This window comes from Lissotriton vulgaris, chromosome 10 (genome assembly GCF_964263255.1).
Source record: "Lissotriton vulgaris chromosome 10, aLisVul1.2, whole genome shotgun sequence".
In the NCBI taxonomy this organism is placed as follows: domain Eukaryota; kingdom Metazoa; phylum Chordata; class Amphibia; order Caudata; family Salamandridae; genus Lissotriton; species Lissotriton vulgaris.
Window position 1 is genome coordinate 201,963,956 of NC_141698.1, and position 12,525 is coordinate 201,976,480.

At 41.9% G+C, this 12,525-nt stretch overlaps 1 protein-coding gene across 2 annotated transcripts in view; it reads left to right on the forward strand.

Moving 5' to 3' along the window:
* The window catches only part of PLCD1 (phospholipase C delta 1), a 300,096-nt gene that overhangs the window by 263,788 nt on the left and 23,783 nt on the right, over positions 1 to 12,525 (forward strand). For both annotated transcript variants that reach the window (XM_086940887.1, XM_086940886.1), the window contains exons 9-10: positions 1,315 to 1,482; positions 7,403 to 7,559. In XM_086940887.1, the coding sequence (XP_086797013.1) occupies positions 1,315 to 1,482; positions 7,403 to 7,559 (325 nt within the window). The remainder of the gene's footprint in view (positions 1 to 1,314; positions 1,483 to 7,402; positions 7,560 to 12,525) is intronic.

The following is a 12,525-nucleotide window of genomic DNA, read 5'->3' on the forward strand; positions in this document are numbered from 1 at the left end:
CCCCTTCTTAGGGCCCCTGAAGCCCCACTCTGCCGTTTGCTTGAAGAATAAAAAAAAAAAACGCCCCTCCCGAAATTTGACTCTAGGTGCGTCTCAGCCTGCTTGTGAGACAAAGGTGAGATTTATGGGTGGAGTGCGCGCCCCCCCTGAGACGGTGTCGAGCCCCCCCAGGGGGGCGCGCCCACAGATTGAAGAACTCTGGTCTAAAACAATGTTTCCGAATTGTAATTCCTTACTAGCGATTATTAGGGAATCCCAATTCCTTATGCATGTAGGTTTCGCTGAAAAAAAGCGATTCCTACACATTCCCTATTAGCGAATCGCAAATTACCATTCGCTATTGGGGAATTCTTTCCCATTCCTTCCTATGAGCCTAGAGGCCCATAGGAATGAATGGGAAAGCATTCGCAATTTGCGATTACCATATAGATAATCGCAAATTGCGAATGTATTTCAAGGGTGCCAAAAGGCCACCCTGATGCAGCCCCAAAAATAGTATCTGTGCACATGTGGTGCACACACATGCCCTAAGGGCATGTCTATGCGCCACATGGCACTGAAAAATGCACAAAATTGCATTTTTCTAAGGAATTGCAAATTACCATCAACTTGAAGTTGATGGTAATTTGCGATTCCTTAATGCAAAGTCGCATTCTGAGAATGCTTCTTGCATTCCATTTAGGGAATTGTAAATTGTGATTCCCTAACTGCATTTGCAAATAGGTAATTGCAAAAATTGCGATTACCTCTTTTGCAAATGCCTTGGGGTTGATGCATCCCAAAAGGCTATTTACCAGGCGCAAAGGGGCCGATTCTTCGAATCAGCCCGTTTGCAACCGGTAAATAGCTTGATGCATGTGCCCCATAGTTTCATACTTGGAGATAAGTTTTAATCGCTGCTGCTTTTGTCCCGTCTTTATTTTTTTCCACAACAAATTTTATTGGGTTTTTATTATAAATAAGGGCCATCCTGACCCATAAATGATTTATAAATAAATATATATATATAATGGCCAACAAATAAAACTTGTGATTCAGCACCAAGAAATGGGTCCGTGCCTGCTTGCTTGAAGAGACGCTTTGGAGCAGCTTTTGAGCAGTGTGTGTGGATATATATATATATGATATTTTCACAGAAAATCCCTTGAGCAATGGTAGCATACAAAAAAAAACTTGCACTTTGACCATCCGACTGCCTTCCCACCCCTTGGATCATCGACAGTGTAGCTGGGCAAATACAACACAAGTGTTCATGGAAACTCTTGACCAAATTCCTAATTTCGACATTTTGTCTTGTCTTTTGTGTGAACCCAGCAACTGAAGGGGAAGATCCTTGTGAAAGGAAAGAAGCTGAACAGGCTGTCAGACAGCTCCATGCACAACGGCCCCAGCAGCGCGGAAGCGGCAGATGTGTCTGACGAAGACGAAGCAGCAGAAATGGAGGATGAATCTGTGAAGCATAAAGTGGCAAATAAAAACGATGTAAGTGCATCAGTGAGGGGTTTCGGACTCAGTGCTTAGTTTGTGATTGCAGGTGGCGGGGACTAGAACTTATTTATCATGATCAGACTTTGTCCCTGAATAATAGAGCAAGGCAGAAAAGGAGGGAGAGAAACATAGGACAACTGTGACAAAAGCTGAAGCCATTGATGAAAACTGACCTGAAAGAGGGAGATAAATAGACTGGTATGGTAAGGTGGTTGGTGCGAGATGCCATGTTTAACCACTATGCGGACCACAGGGAGACGACTATACAGTCTGAACTGGGTTGCACACTAGTGTAATAGTGACACACAGTCATAGCGGGCAGTGTCGCCTGAAAGCCATTTTTCAAACTTGGGTTATTGTACCAAAACTTTGCACTGGTACAAATGCATAGCAAAGCCCTTATTGCCTTGTCTTGCTGCTTGGTTGACAGGTAAGAGAGCAACCAAGTTTGCACCACTGCCTGTTACAGAGAGTTTTTTTGAATCAGGGTAAAAATGTGAAACTGGATATGGAACCATTTTTGAAAATAAATTACAAACATTGTTGCTTATAAATTATTTTGTGTATCATAATTCTTTCACAAAGACCACAATCCATACCTTACAATACCACAAATGACCAAATTGAGTTTGCATCCAACACAGTCTGATCTTTTACTGCACAGACCTGTAGAAATAGATACTCTACACTTCCTATTATACAAGCACAGCACAAATAATGTCGATTATTCAGTTTGTCCCATGTCTGCCCTTGTGCAAATATGGGGTCCTTTGTTTCCCATTATATGAGCAGCATACATGTTGCCAATGGATTTGCCCTACTTTCGTTGCACTATTTTAATGTTTCCCTAGTATGGTCCCCCAAGTGATGCTTCAACTAAGGCTTATGTGCAGATAAAAGACTGATAAACTGTACAGGTTAAAAGGCAGCAGTGTCTTGTGCTATCAGAACGTGTCTAGACCCACTATAGTGCCTTCATCCACCTCAACGATCATGAAAAAGATAGTAGTGAGGCAGGACCGCTTAGTTAAATTTTAAACATAAGGATATTTCGGTTTACATTAACTATAAACTCATTCTATATCAGTGGGATAAAATCACTTGATTCTCATAAAAAAAAAGTCATGGAAAAATACAAATCCGTCCTAACATTAACCAACCACTCAAAAATAATAATCAGTACATTTTTAATCAATTTCTCTTGAAATTATTTTGTGTTAAACAAATTGTCCATAGCGCCTATCGGTGATTACGTCATGTCTCTTTTTTGCTCTTTTGTTGATGCATTGAATTGCTTGTACTTCTGGAATTAGAAGAGATTGAATACTACGGTGACAATGAATGGCTTGTAACTGTTCAACCTGGAGAACCCGGATACCATTTAGCAAGACTTACATTGCTAAGTGCCTTCCTTTATTGATACATGATGCTCTTAAATAGCTAGCTTAAGAGCATGGTAAGACTAATAAAATCAGAATTCTTCAAAGAAAGACCTTTAAAGTTCAGAACAGCTTCTAATGTTGAAGCAAGTATAAGTGAGTTAGAGCTTCTGTGCTTCCAATTATATGCAGTTTGTGTCTTGAAACCTGGGGTTAGAGAGGTCATGTCATCTTCATTTACAGATGGGAGGATGCAAGGAAGAGCCCCCAGTGGTTGATCCAGTACCCTAATGCTTTCATTATCTAAATGCACTGGACTAATTAGCAATTAAGAAAGAAGTAAGAGTGAGAGTAGGCCATCCAATGAACTGAATCCATAATAGACGAAAATGGGGTAATTTCTGTGAGCAATAGAAAACTTCACAGGTTGGACATGACTACCTTGAACTATCTATTTTGAACCCATTTATTTTTGTGCCACTAAATGAGCCAACATGTAAATATTCAGAATATATATATATACTTCCATCATAATGCACCTAAGCAGCATACTGTTTTTGCATGACTTTTTGTGATGTGGTTTCCATATGTGGCCTTAACTAAAACTGGATTACTTCAGTTGCTTTTAGTTTTCCTGATGTAAACTCATTTGTGTTTATATGTTCACGGAATTTGTGGAGTTGTGTTACACTGTTCTGCATTCTTTGTAGTACACCCTCTCGTGTTTTTATTTGACACCCCTAAATGTTAAATAAGCATGTTGTCGTATTTTTGAATGTCAGGCAGTATTATTGAACCATTCCCTTAAAGAACCTTTTTTCTCACCTCCTCTGTTCGTTCCACGCGCTCAGCCCATGTGCACACTTGTTGCTGGTAGTAATGGATTCCTTGCACGATCAGATATAGAACCTCTTTTTGTGTTTATCCGCTTAGAGCTGTAAGTGACGTTTAATATTGTTATTCATAGTATCTATATTTTTGGATTGCTTTACTGCAGCAGGTAGAGATGCATGTTGTCTTTACTGGTTCAAGCCATTCTTCTCCAATGTGCCATATTTGGGTGGTTTCTCTGTGCCACAAACGTCTGGCTTCTTTGACTCTGTGCCACAATTGGCTGATACTTCTCTGAATCTACTTCATTTGGCTGGTGCTTCTCTGAATCAGTGAGTTTGCCTTGTAGTGTTTCTCAAAGTGGCACCCTCTACAGTTCTCTATTTCACATTTTCGTGCTGTTCCTCTCAACAGTGCTCTTGGTGTAGAGCGCCTTATTTCACTCGTATGCACCCTCAAAACCACCTCTGTGCTGCAGGTGTCCAGAACTCCCTTACTGAAATCCGCCATGTCTACGGAAAAAAACTGTATTACAGCAGAATAAACCTTAACGGCTCTAAAATTGAAGTGCTATTTCTTGGCCATAATCATGTGCTGTTCTTTCCAAAACAGTACCTAGCCCTGCCTTCTTTTTTGAACACCTCACAACATTTTCTAAATTGTCAAAACATTATTGTTGTCCCTCAGAATGCTGACTTAAGCATGACTTCATTTGTTGATTCTATAATCAACAATAGTTTATTTGTGTTGCAGAAGCTCAACTGCCACCCTCCTATTCAAAGGTCTGCACATTGGTGTGGCTGACACCCTGGTCAGCTCTTCACCCTTGAATACCGACTGAATAGTATACAAATCATCTGGGACTCCGGCTGTTTTCCTTCCTCCTTTCACCTCTGCAGCTAACTAAGCTCCTGGATTGCGGAGTCCCACAGGGTTGAGTCAGTTCTCAGCTCTTCCTTTTTAATATTTCCCTTTCACCTTTGGTTAAAATTGTTGAGTCCTGGGGAGCGAGACTTGTATCCTATGCGGATAATACTCAACTCTTCATGGCCTTTCATGAAAAGTACCTTCTTCTTTGGGCTCCTGTAAGACGTGCCTTAAATCTGTTATGGACTGGTTGAATGCCAGCTTTTTAAAGCTTAACTCAGACAAGAATGAGATTCTTTCTCTGGGTGTTAAGTCCACCTCTGATTCTAACCCCTGGTGGCCATCGGAGATGGGCCCCTCCCCTGTGGTAAGAAACCTCAGAGTTAAATTTGTTTCCGAGCTTACCTTTGAGCCTCAGATTGAAGCACTTTCTGTCTCTTTTTTTTTTTTTGAGTCTGAGGTTCTTGAGAAGGATGCTGCACCTCAATCCTGTAGAACATCGAAAAACAAGTGTTCATGCTTTGATTACTTCATAATTAGATGACTCCAATAGTTTGTACTTGAAGCTCCCAGCCTTTCTCATCCAGCATCTCCAAACTATTCAGAACGCTGCTGCCCAACTGATCTTTAAAATCCCTCAATGGCCTGGGTATTAAGTTAGTAACGCCAGCTTGACGTGCTTCCAGTGAGTAGAAGGACTATTGCCTTGAGGATATTCGATCAAAATAAGCCTCTCTACCTCAAACGTCCTTCCAGTTTACTTCTCAGTTGCGTTCTTTGCGGTCTAACATTTTTACATTGTTTCGAATTCCTTGGTTATACAAGACCAGAAGAAGAGGTAGAACATTTGCATGTCTGGCAGCCAGGTTGTAGAATGCGCTTCCACTTGCTTTGAGATGCCACCCCTTTGAAACGATACTTAGAAAAGATTTTAAAATGCCTCTTTTTAATTCCTGTATAAACCTCTCCCAACCATGGTTCTCTTCTATGACGCTGTAAGTAGTCTGTTCCGCTAGTGCCTGGATGCCTCCTTTAGGTAACTGTGAGCTTTAGAAATGCATTGCATTGTTTAGAAGACCGGCAGTAGTCTTAAAAACAATCAAATAACCCCTTCCTATAGAACCTTCAGTTGTTGCTTCTTCAAGCCTGGATGTAGTTCAATAGCATATACTTAATCTACAAGTGCCTAGTCAGTCTTGCTTCCTCTTGCATATGCAGCAGCAGTGCCCCTCCTGCTTCTCCTGCCTTCATCTTTTTTCTCCTCACCTCTAGGCTCCTCCTTAGAGATGACTGTTGCTTCCGAGTGATTAACTCAGTGTGGAACCAATGTTCTTGGTAATCTACCACATAAGAACTTTTCCCTCCTCCTGGGCTTTCAAAAAATGTTTGAAATCTTTCCTTCTGCCTTTCCTGAAGCTACGCTGCTCACACCTTGGGACAATTATTTCGTACTATGCACATCACAAAGTCCACAAATAAATACATTTTTGGTCTGTAAACCTGTTCTGGTCTCCAGAAGTATTAAATACCCACTTATTGACTCCCTAAATGACACAAAAGCTTGGTAAAGAACCAGGTGCAGACTAGCCTTAGACACGTTTGCGCATTCAAAAATCCTTTTGGCCATGTAGAAACCCTATTTTGCGAGTCGCAGAAATTTGCGACTCGCAAAATAGTGTTTTGCAATGCGCTATTAGGAAGGGGCGTTCCCTTACTAATAGCGACCCCAAATGCCATGTATGACTGTTTTGCGACCACCGCAAAACAGTTGCAGTTTACCACTCTTCACAGAAAGGTGGTAAACCACTTGCAAAAGGGAAGGGGTCCCCAGGGGACCACTTCCCCTTTTATGACTGGCTCTAAAAATATTTTTTAAGGGAAGGCAGTTGTCCTAGGGACCACTACCTGCCCTTAAAAATGAAACTAAAACTTTTCATTTTTCTTTTTTTAAATGCATCTCATTTTCCTTTAAGGTAAATGGCCTGCATTAAAAAAACTGCTTTATTGAAAATCAGTTCCAGAGGTCTGCTGAGCCCAGCAGGCCACCATACCTGGGAGGGCCAGCCATTCCCTATGGGGTTGCAAATGGCGAGTGCCTCATGCAATTTGCGACCCCATTGGGAATCGCAATCACTGTTGTGCATACCAATATTGGGGGCGCAATTTGCGAGTTGCAAATTCCTTGGTTGTACATCTGGCCCTCAGTTTCTTGAATTATCTCAGCACTACAAGGGCCCTGATGTAGGCCACTTTAAAAACTTTCATTCGCTTTCAACCAATCAAATGCTCTGAGTAATCCACTCATCACTCTGCCAGTTAAGTTTGAGTTTATATTTGAAAATGCAATTCACAAACTGATTCTTAAACGAAATACTACACATATCACTAAGATGAATCACCTCAAACCACTTTAGCAAATTTGTGCTCTTCGAATTGCTCAAAAACAACTATAAACAGTTACACCTAAACACAAAGGTAATGTAGGTTGTGTCAAACCCTTCCTTGCCGCCATATATGGCACCTGAGCATAATTCTTCAAGTTAAACGTTTTGGGAGTCCCTCAAATCTGACTAATCTTTTCAAAATGAATGTGTAAGTGGACAAACACATACTTTAGATAAGCCTTTGCAAATGTGTTTGAAGTTAGTAATCATCAAGAATGTAGGTTCAGTTCAGCCATAACTACGGATCTACTATTGCAGACTAGGTAGTAGGTGTACATTTACATATAGGATTCACTAAAGAATTTTGAAATGTGTGTATACAGTGTTCATGATGATCCTAGACCATTATGTTTGATATTGTAATGTTTCAAATTGTTTTGTTTTTTTCTCTAGAAATCTACAGTAAAACTGGCAAAAGAGCTATCTGACACAGTTGTTTACTGCAAAAGCGTACACTTCAACACCTTTGCAGGCGCTAAAGCGCGTCAGACATTTTACGAGATGTCGTCGTTCGTAGAAAGTAAAGCCCAGAAGCTGGCTAATGATTCAGGTAGGGATTAAACATGTTGTGTACCTGTGGATTTACCTGTAAACATTTTGTCCTATAAACAACAAGACGCTGTTTAGAATGTCTATCCTGTAATGCGCTTATGTTTTAATCCATGAACAGGTTCATTGTAAGAGTACAAAGTCAGTAAACGTTGATGGTTGCATTTTACAATTGATTGTTTAGGCTTCACTTGTTTCAGGGGTGCCTACAAATGGCAGGTACTCCATCGTGGGGGCCCCATGTCACCTCTGCTGAAAAATCATGCATCTGTTGCTGATGCAGATCACCAGAAGAACTGAATCACACAAATGACCCTTGTTTATAAAGTGGCTACATGCCAATTTAGATTGGAGATTTCTCTGGTTTAAACATTTCTTAATATAAAAATATTTAACCACCTCATCTGAAGCAACTATGGAGCATGGTTAACATTCCCAATTTAAGCAAGCATGACTTTACTGTTAAAGAGTGGTCACGGTCTGAAGTAGTAAAATAGTCTTTAAAATATCTGTTTTCTCCTTTGCAAGCCAGTTTAAGGTCCACCGTGTCTATACATGAAAAGTAAGGAAGATAATGAAATAATCAGACTTCAAGCTGATTCTTTCGTTTGGTGAATGACCGTGGACACAGATGGCACAATTGTTGATCAGATCTCTCACATACCTGTACCTCAAGTGAAGTTCCATTTATCTTTTGGCAGAGCCGTCGAGTGACCAGCACTGCTTATTTCTGTAAGTTATGTGCCCTGGCAGGACCTCAGGCTGATTATGTATTTGAGAAGGGATCCTGATGGGGAATTAACATGCTGTGCGGTCTCTGAGGCACTGCCACCAGAGCTTCTCCAAAGACATTTCCTGATCTTATCCGGGTTGGTGCAAGCCACATGTCCCAGATCCTCAATTATGGGAGTCGCTAGGTTCCTCGTTAAGAGGTGTGGATAAAACAGCTTTAGTCCTGGGTAGAGCCTCAGTTCCCCAATCATCCGTTTCCCCTGTCTGTTGTGGGGGTATTATGGTTACTAAGGGCAGAGAAATTTAGAGGAAAGAGAAGTACATGACATTCCCATAATTCAGGTGAGATTTCAAAAGGTTATTAAATGCTGTGGCCTTCAGAAAATTAACACAGAAGGAAAGGTGTGACCGATAGGTTAAAATTGATAAAGGACTCCTCCTCAAGTGATGTTTATCTGAAGTTGTGGAAACAGTTTTGCACGAACGATCACAGAAAATGTCCTGATTTGTTAGACTGTACTGGGTAAACACTGCAGTTGACAAATGCTGGTTACATTGCCAAATATTCAAACCATAATTAGTGTAGCAGTAAAATACTGACATTTTCTTGGACTTATTTCACCTGTTGATGGTCACTTACTAGTACGGCCCGAGGGACCTTGTGAACTATCCATCTTGGGTACTCCTATTTACCACTGTTGTTCTGGGCCTCAGTCTTCTGTTGCACACTAACTAGATAGCCAAGCTACTCTCTTTGTACATTTGAATCTCCTGTGATAGTTAGGTCAAGTAGTCAAGTCAAGATGCTCCAGAGAATCTAGATCACCAAATTCCTCAGACTCAATAATCCTACATTTGTGACCAGCCAGAAATGGCTTTTTTTAATGAATAGGTCTTTAGTTACATATTGAGTAATTTTCAAGGTAAAAAGATGATCCATAAGAGACACCACAAAGTTCAAGTGCTGTGTGAGGCCGAGATGCAACTCCCGGCATAGTAAAAATGCCTGCAAGCTAAATGAAGCAGTGATTTAGTTGAGAGATGAGGTTTAAAGAATAACTATGGCCTTATAGTGATAATAAAGGTCACAGGTCCCACGTCAGGCGGTGATTGTTGGTCTTCAGGGTAGCCTTTGAGTATTCTCCACGTGATCCCTTCACCCAGGCAGTCCTTGTTGCCGTACCTCAGAAAAATGTGCAGTGGAGTCAAACAGATTCTACTAAAAGGTATGGATGTGCATGAAGGATCAGCAACATATCCTGCTTGGGACAGCTTTTGCTCAATAAATCACTGTGTCACTGTAAACTAGGGACCGGTTTTAACCTTAATCTATGCAGTATACCTCTCCTCATCCATGCGATTTGCCACAAATATGTGATATATGGTACAATATTAGCATCTGTCACCATTGGTTTCCTTCACTCACAAATATAAGGCACTAGTCAAATGCTTCAATTTCTTTACCTCCCTCCGTGACCCCACTGGCATCAAAATACTTGAGTCTAGAGGCAACTTCTCCCTTGGACTTTGGTTATGATGCCAATAGCACCTTGCTATTTCCAGCATAATGGTCAATGGACAGACTCCTGGGTACCTTGAATTGCTCCACAAGATTCTGCTGTTTTCTTTGGCCTCTTCTGGTCACTTCCAGCTCTTCTTTCCCACCATTTTGGTGGCATTTCTGTGTCTTGGCTCTCTTGCCAATGCCCTCTTCCTTAGCCGTCTGAATCCTTTGAGGCTGTAGTCAATCCATGTACCACTGCACAGGTGTCACCTGGGCTGTTGCAATATGCTTTTCCTCCCTCAACAAACCTCATTTCTTATTGACCCTAGTGCCTGGCTTCCTGCCTTCCCTCCTGCTGCTCAGCTTTCTGTAGAAAGATCAGTAACTTGAAGTGACAAGAAAATGCATGTGGCCCCAAACAAGTTGAGTGTAACAAGTAAGAGGACATTTGAAACGTCCCTGCCATCAGTAAGGTTCTATGCAGAAGACAATATGGAAGTCTGTGGCTAAAGTTACCGTATATGGGAAGCGTTGATAGATCTCGGCTATCCTCAGAGCTGCTCCATGATTTGTACTAGAGTCTCAATAGCTGTGGTGCAAGTACAGTTCTGTGAGTTTGAATCTAGAAACAGAGAAATGTTACGAAGAACAAAATGTGAATAGGGTGCCAAAAAAAGTTCAAAGTTATACTTAGTGTCCATTCAGTGGACCTACAGTGCTGTTTTAGTTGGTGAATGGGGGCACTGGGCACAGATCAGCTGGAGACCGGTTACTTCTACAGTGTGTCTCCAAAGTCACAACTAAGGAGACTACCAGTGCTACAAACAGGCTGTCTCACATTGTATCTCCCTATGTTTTACATTGTGCCTAAAACTGACTGATCTGGTCGCACACTCTGGCTCAAGTCACACTTGTAGGTGATCATGATGGAGCGTAGGTCGGCTACAGCCCCTAGTTTAAGCCTGCTGAAGTTTACATTCTCAAACCCATACCAAGAGTTCCGTTTGCGATTGAGGAGGCCCAGAGGTGCAGGGAGAGAGTCACGGGAGGCTGCTGGAGTAGCGCATAGTGTTGGTTCACTAGATAATGATAACACAGTGATTAACTCTGAGTAGTAGACATACATGTTTTTATAGCAGTAGGTTATATTGAGAAACGTGAAAGCTTTGTGTTTACAGTTGGGTAATTGTATTGTTTTGTGATTATTTAAAGTGACCCCCGAAGAAGGGCGTGACAGCCCGAAATGCATTGGGTGATTTTATCTGAATAAGCACTGCTTTGAAAGAATTCATGTTTCAATCATGTTCTTGGGAAAGTCCAGAGTGACACCATTTGAGCAGTAGAAACTTGCAAATAACATGTACACTGAGCGTGTGGTCCCGTCTTCATAAAAGTGGATAAACATATGATAAAATGGATAAAGATGATAAAAGTTGGAAAAAGCAAAGCCAAAGTTGGCATAACGCTGTGCATTTCGCTGGGGACTGGATGCAGTCCCACCTCTGTTGAGGAGTAGCGCAAAGGGCAGGCCAGGCATGGTGTGTGGGTATTGCTGGAGCTTCGCATTGGCTGTCCCCCACTAGCGGCCCATGCCAGAGCTTCATGTTGAATTTCGATGTGAGTGACGAGGTCTCGGTGCAGACAGGCTGGTTCTCGGTTCGCAAAGAGCTCAAAAGCTTGAAATATAGCTCCCGGACTCAGACCAAGGGTCCAAGACCTGAGAGGCACCAGGCTGGTTCTCGGTTCGCAAAGAGCCCAAAAGGATGAATATAGCTCCCGGAGTCAGACCAAAGGCCCATGGGCTGCCGCAGGATGTTGAGGATCCTTTTATGTCCCTGAGGCCCGAGTCAGGAGGTCATTCAACTAGCCCTTGGAGTCACTCTGGTGTCCTGGGTTCCAGGGTGAAGTTGAAGGTCCAGATCTCTTTTCACATGGGCAATAGGGCAGCCGGTCAGCACTGCAGATCAGCAGCTTCTTCAGAGCAGCAGTCCAGCAGAGTTGCAGTCTTTCAGCAGCCCTTCTTCCTGGCAGAGTATCACATGTCCAGAAGTTTACTGCTGAGTTGGTGTTGCTGCAGGGTGTCTCAAAAGACTCCAAAATATAATAACCACATGGACTCCTCTTGGCAACGCAAAGACAGTATTTACTTACTGTCGCGCGAGAGAGAAAACCTTCTGCACACAATACCGACTGCACCCCAGTCCTGCTCACACTTTTTCAGGTTTTCTCAAATTCCTGCTTAGCAGGCAGGCATTTTTATGCACATTTTCTCAATGATTTATTACACACAGTAAATAATAGTTGACTTAGAGATTATAGATTTAAGATGGAAAAACACTAAAAAAAATGTGACCTCATAACCCGAGTTCCGACCTAATCTGTTGTACATTTATTTCTTTATTGCGCTCCAATAATGCTGGACAAACCAGCTTTCTTATGCTTATGAATGCATGCAAGTTTCAAGGTAAACACAATTTAAGTGAAGTGTGTGCTTTCAGTATTGAGCACCTAAAAACTCTGTGTGCTCTGACCCAAATTACTTCCCTGGACCCAATGTTTAATCAAGCACCTTGGCCCTGTGTGCTCCGGGCTAATTCGATTACAGGAACTAATTGTCTAATCATGCCATGATCTGTTGGAATATTACTAAAGACAGTGGTTCCTAGTATTTGGAGAATCAGGGTGAGGATAAACATACGCTGAATAGCCAGTATGTACTTTGTCCAGCCGG